The following is a 15,436-nucleotide window of genomic DNA, read 5'->3' on the forward strand; positions in this document are numbered from 1 at the left end:
ATTTTAATTCTATCATATTTGTTTTATGCACACGAAAGAGCGATACAATGGTTCTTATTAAGTAAAAAGTTTATTCCTTGTCAGTACATGCATGTTTATTACAGAAATAATCACGCGCTTTCGGTGTATTTCTCATATTCCAATCTCTATTAACTGATCTTATCGTTATTAGATTTCTTATTTACAAATTATATATACAGTGTTACAATAGCATGCATGCACATTGCAGACTTATAACATACACTATGAAAATTACAGTGCCTTCTACAGAAATTTAATTGTAAGATCTTCTGTCTTTTGGTTTTAGAAAAAGTTATTCGCAATAGACGATTAGCAAACATCACATTTCACCAACAGTAAATGAAATTACTAAAAAATTCTTTCATGATGATTATGTTTCTCACCGTTGGTGAAACTGGAAGAGAGTACATTTTTGCAATTATTTCTGTTTCTTTTTTGTAGTAATATATTCTTAGTATCAAATTCGTATAAGCTTACAAAAAACATTGTTTGAATTAATCGCGATTGATACATTAATAAACCAATAAATTCCAAAGTATTCTTAATTCTTTTTTTCATTTTCATATTATGTCAATTACTACTATAAACTACTTATTATGGAGCTTAAGTATTCGGCAGTAGTATGGATAATCTCCCAGCACTGATATTGTTTTTCTTACCGAGAAAACTAGAGAACACTTTCAACTTTCTCATTGGCAGAATTATTAATCGGTAAAAAATTAATGTCAATTAATATAGATAAATGATTATAAAACAAACTAAAAAATAATATTCACTTGTATTCTCTAGTCTCATTTTTAAAAACGTGTGTGCCCTGATAATATAACAGGTCTGTATCATCCTTCTTATGTTTAATACTTTACAGACAATAAAAATGTAACGTTTTTAAACGGACTATACGATATTAAGAGTTATACCGGTAACAGGAGAAGAAAGTCAACATTTTAAGTTCAATCCCACATAAGATAAATATGTTATAAATAAGAACACTACACATTTACTATCATTACTAATAATGCATATAAGTGTTTGCTTCATTTGGTTACTGCACGATGATTATAGTTACGTTATATTGATAACGTTTGCTACAGTAAATATATCCATTTTTTTATGATGACTCAATAAAGTAAGAAAAAAATATCGATATTTAATGTTAGATTTCGAATTAGTCAAACACATCGTAATAAGGTTACTTACAAAAAAGAAATCTAAATTTATAATTAGTTTCAATAAAATTAAATATTTTTATACAAAAAAGAAGGTACAAAATATATAAAGATATGCTATGTAAAAGACTGAATAATTTTACTTTAAATTTTCTTGAATTTCTTGTTATATTATTTCATGAAATGCCATTTGGTAAAATTATGTTTTCAAAAATGTTTAAAATTATTTTGTTACATTAACAACGTAAACTCATGTAAAATTCATTAGTACAGAATTATTTTAACTTAATGTATTGTGTAGAAGGTATAATACATTTGTTTAAAATAAATTCATCTTTATACAAAGACTTAGTAATGGCTGGATCATAACTTCAACTATACCTTCCACGCTTTACACATTCAATGATAAGTAAATACTATAAATATAATTTTTAAGCAAGAAAAGTTACTTTATACAATAAATTCCTGTTAGCAAAGACTGTATTAAAATGAATCTTAATTCAATTAATAACAAGAAATTCTAATGATATATTTCTAGACAGATTAGCAAAAATTTTCAATACTCTTGTAATAATTAGAACTACAAGAGATATTTCAGCGATATATCAATATTACCAATGATTTCGTTAAGGGGGTATTCTGGTCTAGAGGCATGAATTTCGGGCGATTTTTGAAGCTCTGTACAAGCGAAACAAAAAATATTTTTGCTATCCTCCTTTTTAGCATTTGTTTATTGATATTTCGAGATTACGTAAAAAATTCACTGAAAAAAAACTCAATATTTAAAAAGTTATGAGCTGGCAAAGTGGGTGCTGCCAAAAAAATGGGGTGTCGTGGCGTGCATATCAACCCTTCTAGTCATTTGAAACAAAAAAAGCGAACAGATTCTTAATTAGTATGGATGCCGCTATCGTCTGAATCTTGGAAAAGTCAATACAACATTTTTTCACAAAATGACGGCCATTTAAAAAAAAATTTCTTATTTCGCACGTTTTTTTGACAATTCCGAACGTTTAAAAAATAGTAATATTAAAGATTTTGAGCTGAGCGTGGTCCGGACGATAGAGGAGTATATAAGGAATATTCAGATCACATTTAAAATAAATCGGTTCATTAGAAATTGAGATATCGTGCACGCCAACTCAAAAAAAGTAATTTCGAGAAAAACGCGTTTAAAGTTTTGAGACAAGTTTACTCGGACAACGTCTACCGTCTACTGTTCATTTGTTCCGGTCGGACCGAAGCAGATGCTGCGTCACAAAAATAGCTGTAACTCATAAAATAATTGAAATTCTGAAAAATCCTTTTAAGGGCATATTCTTGAATGTCTAAACTTTGGAAATATGAAAAAAAAATTTCGATTTTTTCAAATTTCTAGACTACAATACCACCTTAAATTTGACAAATCAATTTTGGACAATATAAATAAACATTCAAGTTCTACGCTTCACTTTCTGTCGTTCCTTCTTCTTCCATAATTGGTACTATTAAACTTTCTTTTGACATCAAATTATACTTTGTCACAAATGCTGTAAACCTAAAACAAAAAAGATTAATGATCAAAATAAATGAATTAATAAAATACTGATATTTCTATCTATGCTTTTATGATTAATCATTCTACCTGCGGCATAAAAAAGTCTCATTCTCAAATTCATCAAATATTGTTCTATGATGGTAATATGCATGAGAGAAGATTCTGTAAACTCTCCGGCTAACAGATCCAAGTTTTGCTACTGAAGATTCTTTGATACTTACTCTGAAATAAAACATAAAGAAATAGAGAGATAGATAAAAAATATTTATATATTCTAATTATCTATAATAATCTTTCGATACTATTTTTATATACCTGCTAGGAAAATACTTATTACTGTTAAGCAAACAAGCTGCACCATCGAGTGTATGTCGTGTATAATCAATAGCTGGACATTCTTTAGGTGTTTTATGTGCAGCACACAGAAATATCCACTGTTCAGTAGCTGTCATTTGAGTACAAGCTTCTGGATGGCATTCTGCTTGCAGTCTTACTGTTAAACCATTGAGTTCCATACAAAACTGTCTTAAATGTTCATATTTCCATACTGCTTCATCTTGTGCTTCTGGCATTTTCAATATTAGATCAACATTAGATGGATCTCTTCTAATCATCTGTTGAATATATTGTTGCACGGCCAGCGTGCTGTCCATTTCTTCAAAGGGTTCATCAGGCCACCTACAGAAATTCTAAACAAAGAAGGTTCCTAAATTAAGAATGTTTAATAAGAAATGAACAACCAGTGTCACTTACATGGCTCATTTATTACGTGTACAATCTATTATAATAATTACTTAATTATTAAAAAACAGTAAATATTGTACTAAATATTATCTATCAAAATCTATATCTTTATCAGTAAAATGTATTTCTACAAATATGTAACTATGGGCGTATTAGCATTTAGACACGATTAGTACGTTACTGAAAATTTAAAACAATGTAAACGAAATATAATAAATTATTAGTTTGTAAACAATAATTTCTTTATAGAGCGTTCATTGATTTTCCAAAGATATGTCAAAAACGCGTTTGGATATTTCTGTAAATACGTTGTACATAATCGAACCATCATTGAACGATAGCCTACAGGACATGAGAACAATAAATTCTCATGAAAGTTAACATTTTTATTAACCTTTGCTGTAGTTCCGGGTCTATTTCTTCTGAAGAATACACATCCGTCCGCCATCTTCATTTTTCCAGTTGTTGCACTCGATTAGTGTGCACGTTCGATTGAATCAAATAAAAAAAAGATCTGAGTGTCGTAATGTCGGCCTAGTAGAGGGTAGCGACACCATATCACTGCCATTACAACTAGGTGGCACTTGGTTCTCCATTTAAAAATAATGTATACTTTGATGTTTACATATGAAATAAAAATATGCAATAGACGTATACTTTTTTATTTGATATTAAATTAGAATAAATACAAGGCAATATAATTTAAGATTCAATCTAGTGATTCATTTTATTTTTATTACACTTATATTATATACAGAATAAGTAAAGTCTAACTTTTATTTTCTAATATAATGATTTTAAAAATAAAAAACTTGTCTAATGAGATGACTTATATTATGTGCATATTTATTCGTAAACATCCTCCCTATCGGCAACGTAACGTACTATATCCCTAGGTCGTAAAAGTTTCTCTGCATCCATATCTGGTATTTCGAAGCAAAATTCATCTTCCATGGCCATTATAATTTCTATGTGATCTAAGGAGTCCAAACCAAGATCGTCGATAAAATGAGAGTCCAAAGATAACTGCACAAAGTTAATTTTTTAATTATAATATGCTTCAAAAATTGGTAAATAATTGAATTTACACATATATGTGTATATATATATATGTATATATATATATGTATTGATTTATTACAAAGACACTACGATTCAAGCGAGGTATTAATTAATAATTTCTTTTTTCTGAGAAGCTATCTATATCAAGGTGTTTCAACAGATATAGAAAATGAATGATAATGCTATTAAATATTACAATATATATAAAATATGATTAATAAACTTATAAAAATTCAATTTTCAACAAAAATTGGTAAATTTTATCATTTGCACAATACTTTCGCAAGTATTTTTTAATGTTATATTATCTTGTGAATAGATACCTTCTGAGGATCAACTTTATCATAGAGATTGAGTACTAACAGTACACGCTGGCGAATAAGATCAAGCGATAATGGTGCAGCATGACTGTAATGACGCACCTGCTTGACTCGTGTGCCCTGTAAAATAATAATATGTAAAAAAAAATATATAATTGTACAACCTTTTCATCAGTTATTTTATCAAAAGCTTTGACCACATTTAAAACACGATCTTCAAGTTCCTTAGTTTTAGGTGTTGCACTGCACAGACGTACAAATTGTATGTTTACCTATATGTACAATATCATCATATATTATTCACGTGTCATTAAATAAATAGAACATATATACAACTAACACAATTATAATAATTCTATTATATATATTACAAAGCTTTTAATAGACATTATAGACGAATAGGAGAAGTATTGATTTTGAGTATATAACATGACAACTCTCTATATTTCTCGAACATGATAACATTAATGAAAGAAAATTTAAATATTGGTGTCGTAAGATCGAACTTTACTGACTCTATTACTTTACGGATATTCAATCTAGTTCATAACTAACATACATAATAAACGAATGATATATTCCGAATCTTATACTCTGAATACATTTATATTCACTGATTTCTTAAAATTCAAGATATTTTGATTATGTAATGCTCAAATTGAAGTACAATGTAGGAATTACCAGAAAGAATTTATGAAAACATGGAAAAAGGCAGTGTTTACCTGTGACACATGGGTAATGATATTTTGTCTATTACAGTGAAAAAATCGTTCATTTAATTGAAGTTGTGTAATGGCACTACGTAAGCACGTTTGTCTAATCGAATTTCCAAATGTACCGGTATTTCTCATTAAAAGACGAACTCTTGCGAGAGACGCCATTTTCTCTGCAATGAAAAATCTCCCAAGAAGACGTAGCTTATTCCCGTACCCCAACTTCTACCGTATCGTAATTTTCACTACCACGGTTGGTTATTACTTTACATAAATTAGAAATTGTAGGCGACATCTACCTGCAATATATTTACTGCAAAGCAAAAATTATCTTTCTAATATTTCGTCAAATACTGTTAAATCTCTATAAATGTACACGTACATAATACGTTAACAATTATTATTGTAAAAAATAATATTAACTTAATAATTACATAATTATTTATTTATAAATTTTGATATAGTGATTTACATGTCGCAATAATATTATTTATAATCATATTTTATTCAATTTGTATAATATATAAGAAATATTAAAATGTTTCTCAGAAGATAAGAAATTTTTTGTAAAAAAAGAATATTGAATACTTAGTAACATTTCAGATTGAGAATATGGCGAAATTGCAGGAATCGACGCAACTGACAACGACCGACTCGTAGTGGAGTTCATGTTAGTATTTATCTTTGGCAAGTATTTTTTTCTGCTGACCAGACGGCGAATTTGCTAGTGTCTTGGATAAAGTGTGCTTGAATTCGTATCGTTAGTGCCATATGTGCTGGAAGAACGGTGGTCAATATGTGGGTGAAGCCACAAGAGGTTCTACTGGCAAATGCTCTTTGGTAAATTGATACGTGTATACGATGTTCAATGTTCTGTTACAATTACTGTTTACATCGTACGTCAAAGACAGCTGACAGACGTATACTCAAGGATTTAAGTAATTTTTGAGCATTTATTTATTTGCCAGAGTTCTACGAGCTTATGTATATGCTAGTCTAAACAGAAAAATAATTATCTTTTTTTAATTGATTTGTCATTTTTGTATTTAACATAATATTATTTGCTTACATATCGTAAATATATTTGACGGTATTAAACGTTATGTGTCCGTTAGATCTTGTTAGTTAGAGTTACTATCGTTAAAACCGTAAATCATCGCTAGATGTATTTTCTTACGTTATATATCATGCAGTGTAGGAGTATAAATTATAATACATTATATGTCGGAGGATGTATATGGTTTATTATCGATAACAGACATCCGCTCTATTGGAATCATTTCGTCAATTATTATCTATGACATTGATTCATTCTCATTCGGTGATATTTATGAATAAAATATAAATGAAAAAAGGTGAAAGATACCACTGATATTTACAAAAATGTAAATATAAAATTATGTAAAGTTGTTGCCTTTTTTTTGTAATATGGTTTGCACAATAAAATTGTAGTCTTTACTACTGAAGTTTATTTGTCATATCTTTATTGTATTTTTTATGACTCGTTTCTACTTTAAAGGATTTATGTAACATATAATTGAGCTTATAACACTTCACTTTTATGTATTTTAAAAATACTTTGACATTACACCTAGCTTTTTTATTATGTTTTTTGAAATAAACAGAATTTATCTCATGTGTTAGAGTGATTTTCAAACAGGAATGTTGTCTTTGAATTTTGTTGTCTTTGTCATGCAGGGTAACAGAACAAGCAACTGTATATTTTGTTTTACAACGCCGTAAAGGACATGGAAAAACAAAAGGCCTTACTTCTATATTGGTAGGGACATTGGATAGCGTTTTTGACACTAAACCTCCACCATTTAGGATATTACATCAAACGCCATCATCAGAAGTTTATTGGGGTAAAATATTTCAATATAAATTAATAAGATAAAATACTTATATTTTATATAGTTTCTTCATATCATATTGGTATAAGAAATTGTTATTATAGATAAAAATCTTTTAAAAATAATTTTTTTAACTTATAGCAGTTGCATGTTCCTTGACACATGAAGAAATTTTACAAGATTGGGAATGGCTTCACTCGAACTTGATGGATACATTAACATCATTTGATACTGAAGAAGAAATAACTGAATTTGTTTGCTGTAAAATACAATCTATTATTGCAAATAATATACCAGACTGTCAATTTGCTGACGGTAAGTTATTATGAGAAATTGATCAAAAAATAAAATTTTTGTATAGTATTATTGAAGTCTATGTTATCCACAGAAGAAGATCCAGAATCATTTAAAACTGTATCTTTTAAATTTCATCAACTTTTCAATATACCAAAAGAAGATAAATTGGTAAATTATTATTCATGCAGGTACTTGTATAATTAACTTAAAAGTATATAAAATTTCAGTAAAATTTATAAAACCTCATAACGTTGTATCTTTTTAGTTACTGGAAATCTCGTTTGCCTAGACAGGGGTGGTTATATTTATCAATAAATCATATGTGTTTTTATGCCTATATATTGGCAAGAGAAACAAAATTAATTATAAGATGGGCAGACATTACTGAATTAAGCAAAACTAATTCCATCTTATTTCCAGATAGTATACGTGTTGTAACTAGAGACAATAAAGAGGTAAATAAAATATTGTGATTGTTTATTATTTATATTATTACATTATCTGTAGCATTCAATATTTTATTTCATTTGCAGCATTATTTTTCAATGTTTCTTCATAAATCAGATACATATTCGTTAATGGAGCAGCTTACAAATATTGCTATGAAAAGGTAACATTATTTATATACAATAGATAAGAGTGTAAGAATATAGATAGAAAATGTGCTTCATAAATTAATGTTATTTTATTTTTGTTAGGCTTATAGATGAGAAAAGTGGCTTTAACGAAGATAGAGAACTATTAAATAAACTGAGGTATTTGAAGTCACTTACAGGTTTCTGAATAAAATTTGTGTACATTGATTATAATGATAATTATATTTTCAGCAAAAACGTACCTAAAAAACCATCCTTTTTAAAACGAGATCTTGATGCAAGAGCACATTCTGAAGCCTACAGATTACAATTCAGACTACCAGGAAATGAAAAATTAGATGGTAGTATTGATGCAACATTATGGACACCGTACAATAAAAGATATGTCTGGGGAAAAATATTTCTTTCCCAGAATTATCTTTGTTTTGAAAGCAGAGTAAATATATTGATTATTTTAAATAAATATAAATATGTATAAATTTTATGTCTAATGACGTAATTCAATATCCATTTCATTGTAGGTAAGAGGATTAGTAAGTTTAGTTATACCTTTAAGAGAAGTAAGGCTTATTGAACCAGCTGAAAATCAGTCAACTAGTACAGGAATAGACAAATCTATTCTAGTAACAACTGCTCGATCGTCGTTTTTATTTGCTCAGATTCACGATCGAGATTTTGTTGTTCAGAAAATATCTGAATTATTAGCAAAATCTAAACTATCAAATTTGTAAGTTTCCACTTAATATTTTTAGTTTTGATCATACAATTTAATATGTAATATGTCTATATAGTAATTAATATATTTTCAAATAGGAGCGTCGATCACGCATTTTTTCATAATAGTTTACATAGTAATAGCAACAATGAGGAAACTAAAACCGCTAATGACTGGAAACCACAACCACCATTAATGACTCTGTTTAAAGCTCCATTAAGCAATGAAGCGACGCTAAAACAAGAAGCTAAAGAAAAACAATGGGAACTCCATTTTGCAGAGTATGGTAGAGGTATTACAATGTACAGAACAACAGAAACAGCAAAACTTATAATTCAGGGTATACCACAGTCTCTTAGAGGAGAAGTTTGGCTTACTTTTTCGGGTAATGCAGTCAATATAATCATTACCATATAATTGAATGGTATAACATAGTTTCAATTTATTTCTAGGTGCGTTAAACGAAATGGTAATGAATCCAGGACTTTATAAATCGTTAGTTGACCAATCATTGGGTAAGTCTTGTCAAGCAAATGAAGAAATAGAACGAGATTTGCACCGTTCTTTACCCGAGCATCCAGCATTTCAATCTGACACTGGTATCAGTGCTTTAAGAAGAGTTCTTTCTGCATACGCTTGGAAAAATCCACAAATCGGTAAAAATTTTATTCGTGAAATTTGTCATTATAAAGTTTTCAAAAATTATTTAATCTTAATTGTCTTAAAACAGGCTATTGTCAGGCCATGAATATAGTGGCTTCAGTTCTATTGATCTATTGTTCAGAAGAATCTGCTTTCTGGCAGTTATGTAATGTATGTGAATCGTTATTGCCTGATTATTATGACAGAAGAGTAGTCGGTGCTCTTGTTGACCAAGGTCTTTTAGAAGAGTTAGCTGCTGAACATTTACCAACTTTACATGCTAGATTGCAGGAACTTGGTCTCATTAAAGTTATATCACTTTCATGGTTCTTAACCATATTTTTAAGCGTTATGCCAACTAGTAGCGCAGTAAATATAATGGATTGCTTTTTCTATGATGGAGCGAAAGTAATTTTCCAGGTACAACATATTTTATGTACATATATTTTGTTTTTAGCTCCTTAATTATTTTTTATTAGTGAAGATATTGAATTTTATTGATATCCTTTCTAATGAATACAGAATAAAATACATACAGAGGAAATTTGAAGTAAACAGGTCTTTCTTCCTGTGTCAGATAGCATTGACAGTACTGGAGTGGAATCAGGATAAATTGTTAAATTGCTGTGACGATGGTGAAGCAATGCAGTTATTAACAGATTACCTTGGGGGTGTATTCAATGATGAAGGACTTATACTTCCTAGACCAGTTGATAGTGCTACTCCTAATAGAGTAAAAACGCTTTTATGCATTAGTTATATTTACGGAGATTCATGATTTTATTTGTGTTTATTATTTTAGAGTATATCTGTTCAGACTTTAATATATGAAGCATATTCAAGATATGGATCTTTGACTATTGGTGGAATAGAAAGACTTCGTTTAAAACATAGGCTTAGGGTAGTTCAAAGTTTGGAAGATGGAATTGAGAAAAATGTAATTAGAAGTGTTGTTGTTGACAAATATATGACAATGGAAGAACTGCAGGTATTAATATATTTAAGAAAGTATACATTCAAAAAACACAGATGCTTAAAAAACAATGATATCACTATCTAGGATTTGTTAAGTTTAGTAAGAGAAGAATTAATGAGCCAACGAAAATCTGAACCTGATCGTTATGATCCAACGCAGCCACCTTATGAGGCATATAAAGTAGATTTTGAACTATTTAGGATATTATTTGGTGGCTTGTCTCCATGGGGAAAATGTAGTCAAGCTGAATCTCTCGCCGCCCGATTATTTCGTGTAAGTTAATCGAATTTTACAAAATAATTTTCTACTTTTAAGTGTAGCTATTTATAACAAAAAAGAAAATTCTGAAAAATAATAGATAATATTAGAGAATTAACATCCATGTGTATGTTAGTTTTATTGAATAAGATCAAGCAAATACAGAAAATGTTCATAAGTAGTATTGTATATCAGTTAATGGATCGTAATCGTGATGGACTACTGAACTTTCGGGAATTAGTACAAGCGATTGGTATGACCGCAACTGCAGATTTAACACAAAGATTAAAACTTTTATATACTCTACACTTACCACCATTACTTACACCTGTTGATTTCGAATCGCCAACGCATTCGGGTAAATATTATTTTATAATTAAAAGCATTATAATAAGAAACTGTTTATTGTTACTTTAGACAAGTTAAACATATCAATATTAGATGGTGCTGAAGTAGCAGCAGAAGCTACAGATTTTTTTGACAGTATGGAACAAAGCGTTGCTTCTTTAGAAATGCCAGTTAGTTTAGCGGAAGAACCGAGTATCGGTACTTTATCTCGATCGACAAGTTTGACCAGCCAGGGAGATCAATCATGGGAAGTTCAAAGCATGGGAAGCTTACGCTCCATGATAGCATCCAAAGACAGCCCACTGGATCTAAAAACTGTGCCAAAAATGTCACAAAGACATTTCATTGCATTATGGAAAACTCTTTATGACATGTTCCCTGCACAACCAGAAGAACAAGAAACTTACCATTGTATAGCTTCAATAGGTAAATTATACACATATCAAAGTACTATTACTGCTTGAATCCATATTAAATAAAAAACATTTTTTTTACATACAGGTACACTTTTACTCCAATTAGGCGATGTTGGTAAAAAGTTTTACGTCGGTCGAGATGAGTCTGAAGACAGTTTACTTTTGGCAGCTATTGCTGTTCAACAAACACCTTCAGCTGTAGAACGGGTAACATACTATTTATATTAAGTAAGTAATCTTAGAATATATTATAAATTGTACATAAAACATGATTTTTAGTCACATGATCGCAATGGAAATCCGTCAAATGTAGTTGCATCTACTGGTCCAGATTGGTCAATAAGTGTCGAACAGTTCTTGGCATCTGCCTTAACAGGTCAAGCTATAGTTGATTTTTTTAGTAAAAGAGCAGATCTTTCAGAATCGATTACAACTTTAAAAAATCGTAGGTTTAATCGCGTTCATTCCTTATCAGATACTCCTGTGTTAAATGTTTGATACGCAGGTTTAACTGTTTATGAGAATAGTGTAAGATATATGTAAAATTTATAAAGTCATAGATTGCCTTGAATAATTGACCAGTAATTTCGTTTCCTAAGGAAATTTCTACATTCATTGCAATTAGATAAATAAATCTTAGTTAAAAGATAGGTTTGTAATGTGCAAAATACATTTTTGTAAGAAAATAGTAGTTAACATGTTTCAATGCAGTAATTCAAGTAGCATCTAAATTTTACTTGGTATTACTCTTATATTTTTTATTGGTTCCGAAATTACAGATATAAAAAACGTTTAATCCTTTATATTTTTAATATTATTGCTTTTTCTTTCTTTAGTAAGCAATATTATGTACTAATTTACTTTAAAGATAAAATTTTACTGCAAATGTAATTAAAAATTAATTATTCTTTCAAAAATATTAATCTTTAAATATATATAAATCTATTGGCCTAATCATACAATATAATAATCATACTGATCAAAATCGAAAGATGGTATCAATAGAATATACTCAGGGTAATATTTCTGACATATTAGTTCCAAATCAGTTCCATCACATTTTAACAATATTCATGCTTGAAGATAAAGTTCCCGATAAATGATACTAGTATAATATAACAGAAATATTTTTTAGAATTAAAGTGTATTGAATACTTACAAGTTTCCATATTTTCCCAATTATGATATGAGGGATATATGCACAAAATCATGAAATATTTTTACTCATTTAATAGATGTACTGTTTAATCTCGCAAATATATTAAAAATTTCAAAACATTAAAAACAATGAAAAAAGTATTGTACACTAATTTTTGATTACCAACAATTATAATAATAATTAGTGTGTGATAAATTGATATTTTAAAACAATATGGTAATCGATCAAGACTATACTTATACTATATACGTCCTCAAAACAATATTAGATAAATCTTCGAAATATTTAAGAATTTATACTATCTCTTATTATTCAAGGCGTTACATGCATAATACAAAGTTTAGAACGGATACATATTTTAAAACATTTGTAAATGTTTTTGTTAAATACAGTTAAATATTAATATTTGAAATCATACTTTTTTGACATATGTAACTATATTTTTTAAAATGATTTTTATTTTTATATAATCATTGCATACATAATTTTTTAAATGGAACTAGCGAAAAAAGTTATTCCATCGTAACAAGCATGAAATATCTAAAAATTTATCTTTCTGTATCATATATATGTATATAATGATCCATTATTTCATATGTAAAACTCCATGTACAAATTATATAATAAATGATATATATAATAGAACTTTCATAAAATTATATGTACAATTTAAGTTAGTAGTTTGATTCAGTAATACACACTGTATTAGTTTTTTTTTATATTTTTATTGAAAGAATACAATAATTATCATAGATTAAAAATTTTTTGGTAATATACCATCATTTTTTGCAAGTCGTACCAAACAATCATCAGATTCACCCTGAAAAAATTAAGAAAGCAGCTATTTTAAAAAAATGATAATTTCTACCAGTAATTACTACAACAGTAAATAACGTACCATACGACGAATAGCGCCACAAATTGCATACATCTTTTGAGAGTCAGTCATGCGTCCAGTTTCAGGATCAACATCAGCAATACTTAATTGAATAGATGCATGATCCTTGGCATGAATGATACGATTACTCGATGAGCTATAAAATACAATTTATATAAGATTTATAGCCGATTTAACGTTAATTTATAGCTATATTTGCACTTTTTATTTAAAGAAGGGCATTGTTATATTATTAAAAACAGCAATCCACGTGTATCACATACCATTTTCTTGGTATGTACAAGTCAACAAGTACTCCGTTGTCGTTCTCCATTTTTATATCTGTAACAGAGTTTAAAATATATAATATACACTATGTTTTGTACAGAATTATAACACTAGGAGCTTTTAAATTAAGATATACTCTTACTTTTGATTGCTAAATGTGCAAAGTAAAATGGCTCCGTACGCAAAAGAACTTTTCCGACAACAGTACGTATATATGTCAGAAACTAAAATCACGGTTACCAACATTGACAATAAGTCTCTATATATTTCTAGAAATTCATATCATCAATAATAAATCTGGAAAGATTCAACAGTTGTCAGATGAGTGGAAAGAAATAAAGGGATATGCAATTAAATGCAGATTAGATGTTATTCCTACAGAAGCAGAAAATTGGGATTCTGCAATTTGTAAAAGATTCGAAAGTTTAGTAAGAGTTGATGCGCCTGTGGAAGCCATTGTAATAGCAAATAGTGTTTCAAAACAAGTAGACTTGTTGGTAAAAGCGAAATGTTCAGTGAAATGTTAGTCGAAGATCATTATTTTGAAAATAGTGATACAGAAGAAGAATTAATAGATGAAATAATGGACCTTAAATTGGATCCCTATCCTGTTTTTGTATCTCACATTAACTCTCCAAATGAGTTTTGGATTCAAGAACAAAAAACTATTGGTAATTTAGATATTATGAATGATAGATTTCTTTTTGCACATTTGTTTCCCAAAGTACATGAAATTAAAGAAAATTTATTGTGTGTCACTAAATATCCTGAGGATGAATGTTGATATAGGGCGCATGTTGTATCACACAGTGATAGTGTTATACAAGTTATACATATAGATTATGGAAATTCAACTACCGCAACCGAAATACGTGCTCTACCGTTAGGGCTTGTAGATGAACCTCCTCTAGCAAGAAAATGTCGTTTAATTATGCCAGAAGGGATTACGAAATGGTCAGAAAAAGCTTGTGAGGAATTTGTAAGATTAGCAGATGAAGGAGCAGTTCTATTTTTGTTAGACGTAATTGATGAAGGTAAAACATTATTGGTAAAATTAACAATAGAAGGTAAAAATGTAACAGATATACTTCTGTGAATCATAGAGAAACGATCATAGAGAAACGATTATCTCCCTTGGGTAAAGAAAATTCACCAAATGTATTTGTTAGTTGCATCAATTCACTTAATGAATTCTGGATTCAAGCAGAAAGCAACACTACAGACTTAAATATAATGTTAGAGAGACTACAAGCAGCACCTAGTTTCCTTCCATTAAGTATATTTGACATTGGTACTATTTGTGCTGCAAAGTATTTAGAAAATGGTCAATGGCGCAGGCCAAAAATTCTTTCACATTCTGAAGAAGGTACTGAAGTTCTGTGTATAGATTATGACAACATAACGATTACAAACGAAACACGAACTTTACCTTTTATAAATGTCCCTCC

General features: G+C 29.0%; 4 protein-coding genes and 1 long non-coding RNA gene across 7 annotated transcripts; 2 read left to right on the plus strand and 3 right to left on the minus strand.

The window, feature by feature from the left end:
* Positions 1–51: 51 nt before the first annotated feature.
* Positions 52–4,021, minus strand: Mob4 (MOB kinase activator 4). The gene is made up of 4 exons (XM_076628104.1): positions 3,863–4,021; positions 3,040–3,413; positions 2,812–2,946; positions 52–2,724 (listed from the first exon to the last, which is right to left on the minus strand). Exons 1-4 carry the CDS (start codon positions 3,920–3,922, stop codon positions 2,628–2,630), a joined length of 666 nt encoding a protein of 221 aa, XP_076484219.1. The 5' UTR covers positions 3,923–4,021; the 3' UTR covers positions 52–2,627.
* A 148-nt stretch (positions 4,022–4,169) lies between these two features.
* Positions 4,170–5,835, minus strand: ND-ACP (NADH dehydrogenase (ubiquinone) acyl carrier protein). 2 transcript variants are annotated; one of them, XM_033328981.2, is made up of 3 exons: positions 5,573–5,835; positions 4,854–4,970; positions 4,170–4,494 (listed from the first exon to the last, which is right to left on the minus strand). In XM_033328981.2, exons 1-3 carry the CDS (start codon positions 5,729–5,731, stop codon positions 4,315–4,317), a joined length of 456 nt encoding a protein of 151 aa, XP_033184872.1. In that variant the 5' UTR covers positions 5,732–5,835; the 3' UTR covers positions 4,170–4,314. The 2 variants fall into 2 exon arrangements, with proteins under 2 accessions (XP_033184872.1, XP_033184873.1); XM_033328982.2 differs by lacking the exon at positions 4,854–4,970 and adding an exon at positions 5,015–5,122.
* Positions 5,836–6,136: 301 nt separating this feature from the next.
* Positions 6,137–14,659, plus strand: Tbc1d8-9 (TBC1 domain family member 8/9). 2 transcript variants are annotated; one of them, XM_033328969.2, is made up of 19 exons: positions 6,137–6,233; positions 7,262–7,428; positions 7,558–7,731; positions 7,805–7,901; positions 7,979–8,168; positions 8,247–8,323; positions 8,412–8,468; positions 8,541–8,745; positions 8,831–9,036; positions 9,123–9,409; positions 9,477–9,680; positions 9,755–10,086; positions 10,244–10,399; positions 10,469–10,654; positions 10,727–10,915; positions 11,096–11,258; positions 11,342–11,674; positions 11,750–11,871; positions 11,944–14,659. In XM_033328969.2, coding segments are annotated over exons 1-19 (3,366 nt in total). In that variant the 5' UTR covers positions 6,137–6,231; the 3' UTR covers positions 12,163–14,659. The 2 variants fall into 2 exon arrangements, with proteins under 2 accessions (XP_033184860.1, XP_076484214.1); XM_076628099.1 differs by lacking the exon at positions 6,137–6,233 and adding an exon at positions 6,240–6,403.
* RpS21 (ribosomal protein S21) lies at positions 13,529–14,205 on the minus strand. The gene is made up of 4 exons (XM_033328983.2): positions 14,131–14,205; positions 13,985–14,042; positions 13,722–13,857; positions 13,529–13,643 (listed from the first exon to the last, which is right to left on the minus strand). The coding sequence occupies exons 2-4, from the start codon at positions 14,032–14,034 to the stop codon at positions 13,578–13,580; spliced, it is 252 nt and encodes an 83-aa protein (XP_033184874.1). The 5' UTR covers positions 14,035–14,042; positions 14,131–14,205; the 3' UTR covers positions 13,529–13,577.
* LOC143305191 (uncharacterized) lies at positions 14,497–15,226 on the plus strand. Its single transcript, XR_013061954.1, has 3 exons — positions 14,497–14,659; positions 14,778–15,022; positions 15,092–15,226. It is a non-coding gene; the product is annotated as an uncharacterized LOC143305191 (long non-coding RNA).
* The last annotated feature ends 210 nt before the right edge of the window (positions 15,227–15,436 follow it).

This window comes from Bombus vancouverensis, chromosome 3, assembly GCF_051014615.1.
Source record: "Bombus vancouverensis nearcticus chromosome 3, iyBomVanc1_principal, whole genome shotgun sequence".
Lineage (NCBI taxonomy): Eukaryota > Metazoa > Arthropoda > Insecta > Hymenoptera > Apidae > Bombus > Bombus vancouverensis.